This window comes from Salmo salar, chromosome 10 (assembly GCF_965601325.2).
Source record: "Salmo salar chromosome 10, fSalSal1, whole genome shotgun sequence".
Taxonomy (NCBI): domain Eukaryota; kingdom Metazoa; phylum Chordata; class Actinopteri; order Salmoniformes; family Salmonidae; genus Salmo; species Salmo salar.
Window position 1 is genome coordinate 82,696,172 of NC_138300.1, and position 15,741 is coordinate 82,711,912.

General features: G+C 45.5%; 1 protein-coding gene across 1 annotated transcript in view; it reads right to left on the reverse strand.

The window, feature by feature from the left end:
* LOC106560985 (DENN domain-containing protein 2A) overlaps positions 1–15,741 on the reverse strand; it is a 35,636-nt gene that overhangs the window by 3,353 nt on the left and 16,542 nt on the right. Inside the window, exons 3-14 of the mRNA XM_014124496.3 lie at positions 13,856–14,887; positions 10,765–10,889; positions 8,904–9,022; positions 8,499–8,696; positions 7,917–8,010; positions 7,397–7,447; positions 7,070–7,257; positions 5,976–6,085; positions 4,962–5,031; positions 4,722–4,799; positions 3,861–4,001; positions 3,476–3,624 (exon numbers count right to left, since the gene is read on the reverse strand). Of these exons, the coding sequence (XP_013979971.3) occupies positions 3,476–3,624; positions 3,861–4,001; positions 4,722–4,799; positions 4,962–5,031; positions 5,976–6,085; positions 7,070–7,257; positions 7,397–7,447; positions 7,917–8,010; positions 8,499–8,696; positions 8,904–9,022; positions 10,765–10,889; positions 13,856–14,887 (2,355 nt within the window). The remainder of the gene's footprint in view (positions 1–3,475; positions 3,625–3,860; positions 4,002–4,721; positions 4,800–4,961; positions 5,032–5,975; positions 6,086–7,069; positions 7,258–7,396; positions 7,448–7,916; positions 8,011–8,498; positions 8,697–8,903; positions 9,023–10,764; positions 10,890–13,855; positions 14,888–15,741) is intronic.

Below are 15,741 nucleotides of genomic sequence, written 5' to 3' on the forward strand. Positions count from 1 at the left end.
TGTCTCATCCTGTTCCCTCTCCTCTGCCTTTCACCTGATCTCACTGGTGTCAAGTCGGTTTACTCAGTATATACATTTACTTAGTATATATACACAGTATAACAAAAAAGGTAGCTAGATAAGTACTAAGTTGTACTGATCCATAGCTGACAGTAAGTACTCAAAAGACTACGGTGGCTGAAAGCGTGAGGCTTAATTGAGGATGGGCAGGAGGACGCTGCGCAGTGGTGCCCTGCAGCGTTTGTCCGTCGTTTAAACTCGTCCGTTTTTGTTGCTTTGTTTATTAGTGTTTTATGTTGCATCGGATTACTGATTAGGCTACAGTAGAGCGACATGACGTGCATACAGTGGATTATTCTCCTACTTTGATTCATCTTGCTGGTACCTGAAACAGCATGCGAACTTCTGAGAAAGTCGGCGGGCACCACACATCCGCTATAGCTCTTTTACAATGTAATAACGCACGTTCGGGAGAATGGATCAAAGGGGACATACCTGCAGAGATGGTGAGACAAAACAACCCGGTGAAGGAGGAAAAGGAGGTGTGCGGCAGAGGTTGAGGAGGAACAAAACAAAGATTCCGCTCACAACTACCCGTTTCCAACTACCCTGCTTGGTATCTATATGAATACAGGGAGGCCTGTGTGATGGCCTCTGAAACTTGGCTGTCGGAGGCGGTGCCCGACTGACGTCCCCCCTGACGGATTCACCATCACTCGTATGGGCAGAGAAGCTAGTGGTAAGGAGCACGGAGGCGGAGTCTGTTCTGATAAATGATATAAAACTACAATTGTCAAGGGAAGAAAATATGCACTCCTAATAGAGAGCTACTGTCATTGTCACTGCGCCCCTTCTTCCTCCCCCGTGAATTCCACCCAGCTTTTTATAACAACTGTTTATATCTATCCAAGAGCAAACCGTGTCAATGCAGCGGACAAAATTTCAAACCTCACTCAAGAGCTTGATGCGATTTCCCCTGATGCACCCAAATTCATCATGGGGGATTTCAATAGCTGCACGCACACACAGTACTTTCACCCAGTATGTGACTTGTTTAACAAGGAAAAATAAGATCATTGGTTTGTTTTACGGCTCGGTCATGAAAGTGTATTCATCCTTGGCCAGACCTCCACTGGGTGGATCAGATCATAACACTGTTTTCTACGAGCAACTTATAGACAGTTAGTCAAAAGGGGGAAGGCGGTGGAAAAACAAACACAGGAGTGGGACAAGGACAGTAGTGATCAATTGCAGGGATGCTTTGACTACCTCATTTAGTGGATTTGAAGAATCATCAGCTGACCTGAATGAGTTGACTAATGTAATATGACTATATTGAATTGTGTTTATTTGGCGATCCCCCCCAAAAAACATGTAAGATATATCTTAGCGTACCACGGGTGACCAAAGAATTGAAAGTAGTGCTTAACAAGAAGAAACAAGCGTTTGCCTCCGGGAATCCACTCGAAGAGGTAGAGAGAGAGGTGAACGAAGAGATAAAAGGCAAGATGCCAATACAAGGATAAGGTGCAACAGATAATGTTACAGGGAGACTCCATCTGCCCGGTTGGGCAAACGCCCCTTTCAAAGCGAGGCAACGTATCGATCCCTGCCTGGACGAGAGGGTGTGCCCTCCACAGCCAACAAACTGAAGTTCTTCACTCGTTTTGAAACAGGGGGCGCCCCCGCTCCCCTGGCCTGTCTGGAGGAGGATGTCATGGCAACAGAGAGCGTGATTGTCATCGATGAGGAAGTCATACAACGAGTATTCAAAAGCACTGGAGCACAACAGAGCCTGGGGCCTGATAATGCAAGTGGTCGTGTCTTGAAACACTGTTCCACTCAGCTGAGTGGTATCTTCTGCTCTCTTTCAGCAGTTCCTGGATACATTGGAAATTCCATCACTATGGAAAAAAAAAATCTATTGTTGTACCTGTTCCAAAAACCTCCCATCCATTTGCAGCAAATGATTACAGACCTGTCACTCTTACCTGTCTTGAAAAGATCGTCAAGGCATACATAAACCACCACTAGACACCTTCTTGAACCCCTCCAATTTGCAGTACTATACATACTGTATACAGACAGCTGCCGGAGCCGGTTCCCAGGGTGCCACCTGATCAAATATGCTGACAATACTGCTTTGGTCAGTCTTCTTGAAGCGGATGAAACCGAGCTCGGACCGTCTGAATCATTTTACTGTCTGGTCGGAGTCATCCATGTAATATTAAATACATCAAAAACAAAAGGACATGGTGATTGACTTTCGAAGGAACACTACCATGCACACACCATCACTGATAAAAGGAGAGCCCATTGAAATAGTGGAGGAGTACAAATACCTTGGTCTAGTCATTGACGACAAGCTGTCCTGGGATCAGTGTACTGATGCTATTTTGAAGACCAACAGACTATTTCCTACGGAAACTGCACTTTAATGTTGATCTAACCATCATGGTTCTCTTTTATAAATCATTCATTGAGAGCATTCTGTCCTACTGCTTGACCTGCTGGTTTGGGAATATCAAGGTGGCACAGAAAAATAGGTTGGGCAAGATAGTCAGGACTTGTGGAAAAATCATGTGGCAGCAACAGCAGGACAGGTCATCTCTCTACTTGGGCAGAGCCCTCCAGATGGCAAGTATAATAGTGGTGGACACTTCCCATCCACTCCACCCTGAATTCCAGCTCCTTCCTTCTGGCCACAGGTACAGACTACCTAAGGCTAAAAAATAAAAATAAATATTTAAAAAACATAAAATATAATGGGGCCAAGTACTCTTATTCCAAATGCAATTCTGCAACTTAAAATGTTGGACTAATTATACTTAGCACATGCACGATGAAACTGCACTTACCCTGCCTATTTGCTTGTAAATATCTTTGCTATTTATTTTAAATGTGATATGTTTTATGACTGCTGCAAGATGAATTGCCTCTGAGGACATTAACGTTTTCTGAATTTGACACTGAGCAACACATACTCATTAGCCAGTCCATAAACAACCTCCAACCTTAGCCCCTAGTTACTAGACTAGGCCGAATAGAGGCTAGGGCTTGTTTTGGGCTAGGAATTTCTAGGGACCTCACACGATACGATATTATCATGATACTTAGGTGCCGATACAATATGTATGGAGGTTCTCACGATTCTATATGTATTGCGATTCAGTACTGCAATTTTATTTCGACGTTCCAAACATATTGCTCTGTATAAGTCTGCAGTAGAGAGACAAAAGAGAACATGAGGAAATTAGTTTTGATCAGTCATGGGGGGGAAAAAAATGCTGAAAAAAACCTTGGAGAACAAGCTATAGGATGAAGTATAGCTGCGTTTTTCCGCAGGCCGACTAGCGCTAGCTAACGCTACCTAGCAACAAAAAAAAAACGGACAAATCGATACTTGGAGTATCTTGCCCAACTGTATAGATCCCCCCCATCACTAGTGGCCATAGAGCACACAGTAGTGTCCCACCTGAGTTTGTCAGCGGTGAAGATGACCCTACGCTCCAGCAGCAGAGAGGCGAAGACTCTGAGGAGCAGACGCAGCGACAGAGAGGAGAACAGACATTCAAAGTCCACATGCTCCAGACGAGAGTCAGACGGACGACACAGCTCTATCACCTGAGAAAGATGGAGAACGAGAGAGAGAGAAAGAGATGTATTTACATAGACACACAGGCTACTAACGTCACAAAACACACTTGCATACAGCACAGTGTACACACATCCAAAGTTTATAACGTACAAGATAAACACCTCAAGTCAATGACGTTTTCAGTAAAGCGAAGGCCGCCTCCTATGGCCAGTGGTGGAATCGACTCTAGCCACCCCTGCTCTGTAACGTTATTCCCCCTCACCTCAGTGCCTGAGCCAGGTAGGAAGTTCTTCACAGTGATGGTTCTCCCCAGGGCGGGGAATGGAGCCTCCATGATGCCCCTCATGAAGGGCTGCACCAGGGCTGGAGAGATGGCCCTCCTCTTTTCTACCTCATCCAGGATCTAGGGGGAAGACAGCACACACATTCACAATGGAGTAGCAGTACACTATACTTTACCCTAATGCACATTAACTTACACAATTAAGTATGGTATAGAAAGTACACTTAACAGTACGCTAAACTGAAGCTTATAGATATAAATGCACTACAACACATTTAAGTAATGCTAGGACACAGCCCTTAGCCATGGTATATTGACCATATACCACAAACCCCAGAGGTGCCTTATTGCTATTATGAACTGGTTACCAATGTAATCAGAGCAGTAAAAATACATGTTGTGTCATACCCATGGTATACGATCTGATATACCACGACTTTCAGCCAATCAGCATTCAGGGCTCGAACCACCCAGTTTCTAATATATTGAACACTCAAATATACGCAAGCAGCACGGGCTACTGCACACTCACATACATGCATGTAGGCTGACACACATAAATCAGTGGCTCATTATAGGGGAGCCTATGCCAATATTCCACTGTGGTAACCACATCAGCTGGGGTTCACATGTGTCTTTGTGTACTGGGGCCAGGGCTGCAGCTTGAAAAGCTGTGGTGGGAAAGTTACAAACAGGGAGAGGGAGGGGCTCTGTGGGTACATGTGGGCTCCAGTTCCTCTCACTGTGGGTGGCCATACTGAACTGCAGGCCAGGATTTTGGCCTGAACATGTGACCTGACCAGGAAAAACTCCAGGCACTGTGTGTATAGTATACTGTACCTTAGAGAAGAGGTCGAAACAGCCCAGCCGGCTGACGATGCAGTAGACTTCTGGCAGCCTCCGGCTTTTACCACTGGGCTGCGGACCCAGAGCAGGACAGTGCAGTGAATGATAGGGCCCTCCATTTTGAATTCAAATCAACACAGGGATTTCCAAATCACTGTCAACACTCAGGTCAGTGACACACACCTGGAAGTGGGTGAAGTGGAAATAACAAAAGTAGCCATTTGAGTAGCTTACCAGTAAACGACGACAGTATCCAAACCGTCTGCTCCCGTCCTCACCAGTCAGGACGAAGGAGAACGTTTCACTGGAAAATAAGATAATTCACACAGGTTGGAAACTATTCATATGTAGGAGCAATAAAACTGTTAAGAAATTGAGTGAGTTGTGTGTTGAAAATAGAGCACTCAAACTCCTGTCTGTATTTCACAAAACAACATCAGATTAGCCAGCCAACTTTGAAAAACATACCTCTTATTTCCGTGATTTGGAAAGAAAGTTGGGGGAAAAAAATGGTTCACTGTCTGTGCACCACCCATTTTAAAGTAATCTTATCAACTTTAAGAACGTCTAGGATAGTTCGCTGTGTCGCCAACCCATTGATCCTGTTTAAAGGAAAAATCCAACCACCCTGGTAATTTCTTGATATCAGTAAAACCAATAACCCCCTACTTTGTTCTCCAGTCCTCCCCTCAGGGCAGACTTACTCTGCATAAGCCACACAAAGACAGCTCCAGTCTGTCTGACAGGTGTGCATTGACCAACCCTGGCTCTCTGACAGGAACCGTGTCAGCCAGCTCAACGTCTCTGCCCTGCAGGTGTGTGTAATGGGGCTCTGACTGCATCCCAAATGGCACCCTGTTCGCTATATAGTGCACTATTTTTGACCAGAGCCCTTTCGAACCTGGTCAAAAGTAGTGCACCAAATAGGGATAAGGATCCCATTTGGGATGCAGCCTCGGTCTGCTTGAGCTAACATTCCAATAGCCGGTACCCATAAAACATTTAGTAAAGGGTAATTATTACCTGTCTCCCACCAGAAACACACTTTCACCTTTGGAAACAAAGTAGTGCTTGTGAGATTGACCTGGTCTAGGTACTATTGGGCAATGTGTGTCAGGAAGAAGTGACAGGTTGTTTCATTATACCTGAAGCACTTTATTAACAGCTCACTAGCCTCCCATTCATCATTTGTCAACACCTCCTATATGGGGTGGGGTGGGGGGTTCATGTGTGTATGAGCAGCCTGACCTGGGGAAGTTGTCAACGGGGGCCCAGTCCTTAGCGTCAGGAAAACAGAACTGAGGAATGACCTTCAGTTGGTCTTCTGTTTCCCGCATGAACTTGAAGCTCCTCTCCAGCTGACAGAGAGAATAAACAGGTTAGCTTCAATGCTATGGTACCAGTCAAAAGCTGACGCCTACTCATTCAAGGGTTTCTTTATTTTTAACTGATTTCTACATTGTAGACATCAAAACTATAAAATAACTAACTAATAACACACAATCATGCCGTAACCCCAAGAGAGTGTTAAATCAAAATATATTTTATATTTGAGATTCTTCAGTAGCCACTCTGTCTTGACAGCTTTGCACCCTCTTGGCATTCTCTCAACCAGCTTCATGAGGTAGTCACTTGGAATGCGTCACAATTAACAGGTGTGCTTCGTTAAATTGTTAATTTGTAGAATTTCTTTCCTTCTTAATGTGTTTGAGCCAATCAGTTGTGTTGTGACAAGGTAGAGGTGGTATACAGAAGATACAGTTTTTCAACAGGACAATGACCCAACACACCACCAGGCTGTGTAAGGGCTATTTGACCAAGAAGGAGAGTGATGGAGTGCTGCATCAGATGACCTGGACTCCACAATCACCTGACCTCAACCCAATTGAGATGGTTTGGGATGAGTTGGACCGCAGAGTGAAGGAAAAGCGGCATATGTGGAAACTCTTTCAAGACTGTTAGAAAAGCATTCCAGGTGAAGCTGGTTGAGAGAATGCCAAGAGTGTGCAAAGCTGTCATCAAGGTAAAGGGTGGCTACCTTGAAGAATATAAAATATATTTTGATTTATTTAACACTTTTGTTACTACATGATTCCATGTGCTATTTCATAGTTTTGATGTCTTCACTATTATTCTACAATGTAGAAATAGTACAAATAATGAAAAACCTTGAATGAGTAGGTGTTTCCAAACATGTCTGGCACTGCATGTCTGATCACGCACACACACGCGCACACACGCACACAGTAGGTGCACTCATTTTAAAAATGTTTTTTTTTCACTTATAAGATAAACACATGAACACTCCAGTTGGTTGAGGACTAGCTGTCAGCTCGGACTACCTTGAGGGGGAACTGCTGAGTGACCTCTGGTAGATAAGGAGCTCCAGCCTTGGTATTCTGAAGTGCCACCACTATAAAGTACTCAAACAGCTTCCTCTCTTGTAGGTCCATCAGGCCCCTTTCCAGGGTCCGGAACCGCCCCGTCTGCCTCAACATGGACTGCACCGACGACAGACGCTGGCTGTGAGCTGACACATCATTAAAATACACTTAATCCAAAGGAATGGCAGATTTCATCCAATCATTCCCCCTCTAGAAAGGAGAGAGCACTATACATTTCAGTACACGCACACACGCTCACACAGACAGTCTTGAGGATGTCCTCACCTTTCAATTTTTCCTCTGTGTCACTCTCGGACTCACTGTTGTCATCGGTCACTGCATCAAAGAGAAACAAAGTAACAAAATAACGAGTGAATGTGACCACATTGTAAATAATGTGAAATAACATTTGAAGCAGAACATTTCCACATATGGCATAGTACTCATTCACAATAACAAACTCTTTCCACATTTGTGTTTGATTAAGCAACAACAAAACGTTCGTCTGAAAAATGGGTCAAACGCAACTGACCCAAAAACGTAAACATGCCCATAAAGCTAAGTGGACACATATGGAGGAGTGTTGTTGCTTTTATGGAGATATGAGGCAGTGTTGTCCAAACTGTGTAGCGAAAGCAGCTGTGAAACTAACGGCTAGGGGGTAAGGGAGAAGGGGGTAGGGGGCTAGGGGAATAGCGGGATAGGGTTGTAAGGGGGTAGAGGTGTAGCAGTGTAGGGGTAAGCCTTTAAGCAGCTCGAGCCCCTCACCCTCGGTGTGTTCCTGGCAGGTCTACCCCAGCCTCACCTCTCCCTGAGCTGGACTCCGTAGACTGAGACACCCTCTTCATGCGTTTCTTCCCTCTCCTCAACTCGAAGATGCCGTTGATCTTCAGCACCATCTGTAGGGAGGAGAAGTAGCACAACACAAGAATCCGCCGTCGTAACTTCCCAGAACCACCCTCTCACTACATAGGTTAACCTGAGTGCCAGTCTATTTCTGCTTTATTAGCCAGCTCCTTGGTCATTACCTTGCCAAAAAAGGCAATTACGACAGTATTATTGGCAGAGGCATTAACAGACTGGCAGCCAGACCGGCAGCAACCATACAGTACTATTCTGAGAGTTGTTGGACACAACACTTGTTGGGAGACGTTCTCTCTCCATGGAAATATATTGTCAAAATAAATCTTTAACTGTCCTGTCTAGGTACATCCTCTTAACTGTCTCTGTCCTGTCCAAGTTATTCCCAGACAAATGCATGAGGCAGGCCATGCCTTGGCACTAGACTGGGACGCATGAGAGCACCAGGCACCCCAAAGCAGTAGACTGTGCCTGTAAATCACTGAGGATGGGGGGAGGTTAGGTGTCTGGTAGGCACCCCATTTACCTTGGGGATCTTTCTGCGCCTGCGGTTGTAGGGGTCTCCTGAGAGACTGGGAGTGTCGTCAGGGCTGCTGGGGGTGGAGGGGGGGCTGATGCGGGAGGGCGAGGAGATGCCGGTGTCCCGGTTGGTCTTACGCAGGTCCAGGAGCTTGAAGCTGCGGCGTTCTGAGTTCTGCCTGAAGAAACCTGGCTTTGAGGAGAGCTGGAGGGAGACAGAATAGAGGAAGAGGGGGAGGCCGAGACGTGTATCAATGCGTTTTTTTTTTTTTTCCTGAAATTGTGTAGTGGGCCTCTATTGCTTTTGATTAGTTCACAATCTGATCACTACAAGCAGTTGATCACTATGGTCACATTCACTAGAAGCACAATGCACATTACTATCAGGGACAATTCATTCTACATTATGTACCTTGGCCGGTGTGTCGGGGACAAGGGATGAGGGAGAGGAGATGGGTAAAGAGCGCTTGTTTCCAGGGCAACTTCTCTTCAGCTCTATATCTTCGTAAGGGTTCTCCTTTGACGGAGGGTCTGCAAAGGATACAGACCGCCACATAAAAACTCAGCAACATGCTATCGAACCACGGTTCTAATGTCCTACGTTTCTAATTGGACGGCAATCTACCCAAATGAGTGCTCTAATTCATTGCCGGTATGTTTTGGTTGCGTTTCCAATATTTTTGCTCCAGATGTGTGTGTGTGTGTACAGACCTGCCAGCAGCGCTTGCTTGCAACCAAGCTCATATTTCACCAAGATAAACTGTCCGCTCTAGCTCAGATGCAGTTTACACTAAAGCACCAGTAACTCCAACCATTGCTGTGAGCGCAGATAAGAGAGAGAGAGAGGCAGGGACAGTGAGGCCCATTTTCCAGAGCCGGGGCCGGTCTCTTCTCCCTCGTCAATCCATCTACCAGATGGACCTGTTGGAGGGGGACGTCAGACCGGGACATACAGTTCTTCCCCCTCCTCTCCTCAGAAAAACAAGGGATCAGCTAGAGTACTGGTTTTCACATTTCACTGGCAAACATCTCTATATCATTATAGGCCTACTATGGTCTGTGATAGAGATTTTTCTAGTTTGAAAGAGCAAGCTCAAGTTGGTTGTGTTTAGCGTTGGGGGGGGGGGGGGGGGGGGGTGTTAAATGGTGGAGAGACACTGATACCCAGTTATAACAGTCTGCTGTCTCGCCTTTGTCTCCCTCTTTGTAGCTCCAACTCCAGCTCTTCCTCCCATAGGCACTTAAAGCTGCTCCTACAGTGAGTCATGAGTTACTTTACCCATGGGGGGCCGGGGGTTCGGTAGACCATGTCTGAGAAATCACTCTAAGTACTCCACTTAGACACTAAGAAAATACAGGCTAAGTATAGGCAGCACCCAAATGCAATAAAATACACCATTTGATTGTTATGGTTAAGCTCTAAAGCACGGACCTGAATATACCCTACATGTAACGACCAATACTCATAGTGTGAGTGATGAAAACCATAGAAACATGGAGAATGTTGCCAAAAATGCACCAGGGGACTAAGCCCCAAATATGCCGCCCCCCCCCCCCCCCCCCCCCCCCCACACACACACACACACACACACACACACACACACAACTCCATGCCACAGAGTTCAGGGGCATGTTCAGTAGGGTACACTGTAGCATAACTCAGTGGAAAACAAAGCTGTTTTCTTATTGGACAAGTTCTGTTTCAATGAATTTAAAAAGCATTTGTTACTTACTGAACACAACCCATGACCGCACAAAACTCCATTACACCAACATGATATTAAACAGGCTGGAGGTGGGGTTAGTTCAACACAGTAGACATAACGTAGAAACGTAGGTAAGAGAACCACATTGTTACTAATAACAATACCGAAGCAGCATGACTCTTAATAAAAAGCACAAAAGAACACCTTAGGAACACATGGGTTGTGTTAAGTAAGTAACAGATGCTTTTTAAATTCATTGAAACAGAACTTGTCCAATAAGAAAACAGCTTTGTTTTCCACTGAGTTATGCTACAGTGTACCCTACTGAACATGCCCCTGAACTCTGTGGCATGGAGTTGTCCCTGAGCAGAAGGGCCCATGACACGAGTCAACCCTTAAACACTTCCACTATCCAGTGTTAGGAACGTACGGTATAAGAACATACTCTGTATATATGGTCCATGCAGAAATTCTGATGTTGCAAACCAACCAACACAGCTCCAACCAACTGAGCCATCAAGCCCATGTTAGGAACATATACCTAGGGCCAGAAAGAAGGTGCGTTACCTAGGATATCCTCGTAGACATTTTCCTCTGATAAAGTGCGTGTGAGGCCCAGTCGGGACTGAGCATACCAGTCCACCCTGCTGCTCTCTGACGACTGCAGCAGATCCTCAAACTCATAGGACTTCCTGTAGGACAGACACATGGGATCAGCCGGGTGGGAGAAACATATTGGTAGTGGAAGTAGTGGATTTAAGGTAAGGAACACAAATAATCTGTCTTGACAGTATTGGCTGGTGGTGAAGATTCAAGATGAACTGTTTGCATATGGTCTCTCTCTCTACCTCTGGGACCTGGGTAAAGGAAGCAGAGAAAGACATTTCAGTCTAGAACTACCTATCTCTATAGCCCTCCAGATGGTAAAGGTGTGTGTGTGTGTGTGTGTGCATGCGCACGCTTGTGTGTGTGTAGGCAGACTGACAGATAATCCTCTTGGCCAGCTCTGAATGCCCATCTCTGTGTGCGCATCACTGCTGCCAAACAGTCTGGCCCAGTGGGAAACAGACAGTATCTCTTCCAATAGGACTATTGTTCTGTAAAACCCACAAAAGACTACCATTTTGGACAGCCTCACCCTATTCCATATATAGCTCACTATTTTTTAGCTCACACTCTCCCAGCTAGCACATTTGTTTCTTTGGAAGTTGTGGAAACATGTATTTGGTTCCCGATTGCTTCTGGGAACGAAGCCATACGTTTTTTTTTTAAACGTTCTGAGAACACTTGTTCTGGGAATGTACATTTTTAGGTTGCAGGGGGGTTGGGAGAAGATTTTACTATGGTTCCCTGAAAGTTTTCCTGGGAGGTTATAAGGTTCTGAGAACAGAAATTATAGGATATTTGAAGGTAATAAAATACACGTTCTGAGAACAGCTGCTAAATGTTGTAATTGTTTAGAAAGAAATTTAAAGGAAATACATTACGTTTTTGAATAACTTCCTTAAACTTTCACTGAATGTTTCAATAAGACTTAATAACACTGCAAGCTTAGTTTAACTTTTGAACTCCAAGCACAGATAGGACACATGGAAATTAATTTGCTTAGGCATTAATCATGCAAATGCATTACTAAACATTTTTGTGGCACTGCATCAGTGAGGAGCAAACTTTTTCCCCCTGGCACATTTTCTGGCTGGCGCTCGTATTGCCTTCATTGTTGTTTTCCTTACAAATAATAATTTAGGAATGCACACGTGTCCAATCAAACTAACTGCATTATTGTCTGTATATTGTGTTGTCATTCCCAGGGGCTCAACGTTGGTTTTAGAAGCGGGGGGTATATTCTTATCTGACTGGATATTATTATTTTTTTTTAAAGTTAAACACACCAAACAGCCTACCCGACCACTCGGAGGCGTCCACAGGGTCCTAAAGCACACCGCTGCCTCGTTTTGTATCACATTCCAATTATAAAACTGAGGGGGACAAAAGTGCAATTTCACAATGTGGGGGGGGGGGGGGGGGGCGTGAAAGTTGTGCCCCTGGTAATTTTTTTGTGTAGCATAATGCATTTACAGTTTTATTCACATATCTTCAAGTACTGGTGACAAATCATGCATTCCGATGATTGCATAGATTGTAATGGACATCTGTGTGTGTAAAATACTTTTTTGAAAGTTGTACTGATTATAATGAGCTAATGCTAAGCTCTTTGCCAGCTATGTGTGGTGCCATGTTTGTTGACATTATACAGTACATTCTGGGTGTCACGTAAATGTCTGTCAGATCAAAGATGTTATAAAATGAAGTGAAGGAATGGTTCACTCATCTTTTGAGGAACTTCCAGAAGTGAATGAAGGGAAGTGAATGAATGCAGTATGCATGTTGAAGGGGGTGTGTCTACAAACAGACCAAACTCCTCTTTGGTTGATGCGAAAAAAGAAACATGGTGGCGCGCACAAACTATCCATCGTCGGATTACTTTTGATTTCTAGAAAGTGTTTTACTCAATTGTTTTGACCAATGGTGAGTTCACCTGTGATGTGATGAATTGTAAATAGTAATTGCTATTAGCTAATTAATATTGTGGTTTCTGTCAGCAGAGAGTTGGGTAAATATGACCGCTTGTGTGATGTCAATCTTTCCTCAGTTAGCGCTAGGACTAATGTAGCCTACATTTTCAGGTTTGGATGATTGTGTTATTCACAGAAGTATCGACAGCATGTCTGTACATTGCATCCAAAAAATAAACTGGTCAAATTCATGGGATAACTTTGTTAGGACTGTGTTTGTGACAAATGTTTGTGAAAAAACTGTGTGGACAGCTCAAACGCTGACTGCTGCTTCAATCGAAACTGGACGTTCTAATCACACCGGTTTGAGCGTACGCTGCAGGGACCACTGTAGAATGATCACACCCGTTTGTTGGCATGTGTCAAAGGGTTAAGTGCTAGCTGGGCTGAAACTTGGGCCGACTTCACAAAGAGTTTGGAAAAACAGACCTCAGCTGTGTGAAACCTCCATATTTGGTATGGAACGTTACACAGCCAGACTAGGTCTTACGAGAATGCAGTCGACTAAAGAAATCAACAATAGAAACATGCAAACGCTCGAGTCCAGACAGGGGGTTTCTTTAGTTCTATACTTGAAAACACATACTGTGCTTTTAGAAGCCTTGGATGAACGTCGTCTCTTTATAGCCTCGCACTTCAGTGAAAATGAAAAGTAAAATCAATGCCACGTAAGGGCTATAAAATGACTCCACCAAAAGCCCTTGATATTCCAAGGACCAATCAACCACAAAAACACAGTACAACATGTTATTGTTTCCTGCCAGGAGTCTCTTGGCAAGGTTCATGTTCCATGTGTACATTCCACAGCTCCAACCAATGACCTCACCCTCTAGAATGCTATGATGAGCAGAATGACATTGCCCCCTCTGATTCAGTGCAGATGTGCAGAATGAGACGCTGCACTGGATTAATGGATGAAGTATGCGGTTAGGGTAAAACATATACAGGGAAAGACTGCTGTACCGAAAGACAACACCGCCAATCTTAGGTGTGGCAATGAATGAATCTGTATCTGAATCGGAGGGTGCTGTATTTCCTCCCATATTGTCTCATTTCATCTCCGTCTGATCTCCGTCTCTTACCTGTTAATGCTGTCTCGGGTTCGGTCTGCCCGGGGTCTCCTGCAGACTTCTGGCGGGGGGCAGGTGGGTAGGGGAGGCGGGGGGATGGAGGGCAGAGGGGGAAGGTCACGTCTCCCCTTGCCCAGGCTTAGTCCCGAGGCTGGGGTGCTGGGAGGGGTGTGGTGCTGGAAGGTGCGCTGGGGTTTAGGTAAGGGGTTGATGGAGGGACTGGCAGCGCCAGGCTCAGTGTACACATTCTCAGGGTCACCTGACCTCCGCTGCTGCGATGACCCCACAGGCATTAACCCCATAACGTCCAGTGTCCCAAATATGGGCTCGTTCCCCCTCCTTTCTGCCTCCTCTGGCTCCTCGGAAGGAGGGCAGAAATAGTTCCCAGGCAACACCAAGGAGGGATTGGTGGGATCCTCTTTCATGGCCTGCTCCAGTTTCTTAATGTGAGTCAAAACTGACTTATTTTCCTTGGCTGTCTCTGTGGGTTTACTACTGCCTCTGAGGGGTCCTCTATCCAGTATCACCTCTCGGTTCCCCTTGGTAGTGGGGCCCTCAGGTGACTTTGGCCATAAATCCCCCAGCTTTCCTGCATGCTCCTTCCCAGAGTCCTGCCTCTCCCAGCTGACCAACCTCTTACTGTCCGGCCTGTGGACCTCCGAGATCTCCTTTCTCACAGCCTCTGGTTCCTTGTGCACTGTGGTCAGCAGGCATGGACCACTTCCAACTACTGGGGCGGTAGGGCGGGTCTCCTTTTTCCCCTCCCATTGCGAGATCTTGTCCCGGATGCTGGCGCTGGTCTTCAGACCCGCTGGGGTCTTGTTGAGTTTGCTGCAGCCGACCAGTCCATGCTCCATGGTGGTCTGGGGGTCCGAGGTGGCTCTCCTGTGAGCCAGGATGGCGTCAGTGGTGTCTGTCCCGTCCACAGGGGAGACCAGGGGGGAGAAGGGCCGCTTGGAGGTGTCCCTGTCCCCACACACCACGTCTGGCCGCAGGGGGACCGCAGACGGAGCCTCCCCAACCTTCAAGCCGCAGCACTGGAGCCTGCACACATGCATAGGAACACACGCGCACACACACAGATTAGAGATGGCAGTGCCAAACCCATCCCAGACAAAAACAGGTGTAGACAAAGCACTGATCATCGAGCTCAATTCTGGATTTCCACATAATATCTCTGTGTAAGTATGTTTAAAATTCCAAAATAGTCTAGGCTCTTCAGATATAAAATAACTGGCACTTGAATTTATGGAGTAAATAATTAGTAATTCTCGTAAAACAACAGTATGCGTTTCTGCACGATGAGTGGGTCGTGACTGTTTGAACCTGAGGTCAAAGTTCACAAGCAACAACCATTTCTGGGGGGGAGGAAAGTGTACACAGCCAGGAGAGAGGCGGCAGAGAGCAGACGTGCATCTTTTCTAAACTAAAGCTGACCCACTAACTGACCTCTTGTTGGATCAAGGCCAGTTCATCAAATGATTTGGTTTTAAAACAAACAGAGGAAGCACAACCAATGACTGCAACTTTCGATGACATTGCTTTATTGTATATAGGAAAGGGAGAAATCAGCAATCTTGAGGGAAACCTAAAAGAAACGGCCAGTACAACTTCCCTTCGCTCCCTTAAACAATTTTGGAATGAGCAAGATAGAAGAGCAATTGTGAAAAAGATGCAAATTATCTTGGTTTTAAAAGCTCTGACGACGGCCTTGAGGCCGATACGTAAAGCTTAATAAAGAGCAGTGAATATTATCAAGAGCAGTGTGGGGGTTTCTTCTTTTATCTCAGCTCAATCAACTGCTACCATGCACCTGCAACAAAGATCCCTCAGATGTGTGAGTGCCTTTTGAATAGTTCAAAAAAATTAATGCCTCTCCCTTCAGTTGAGGCTGTAGT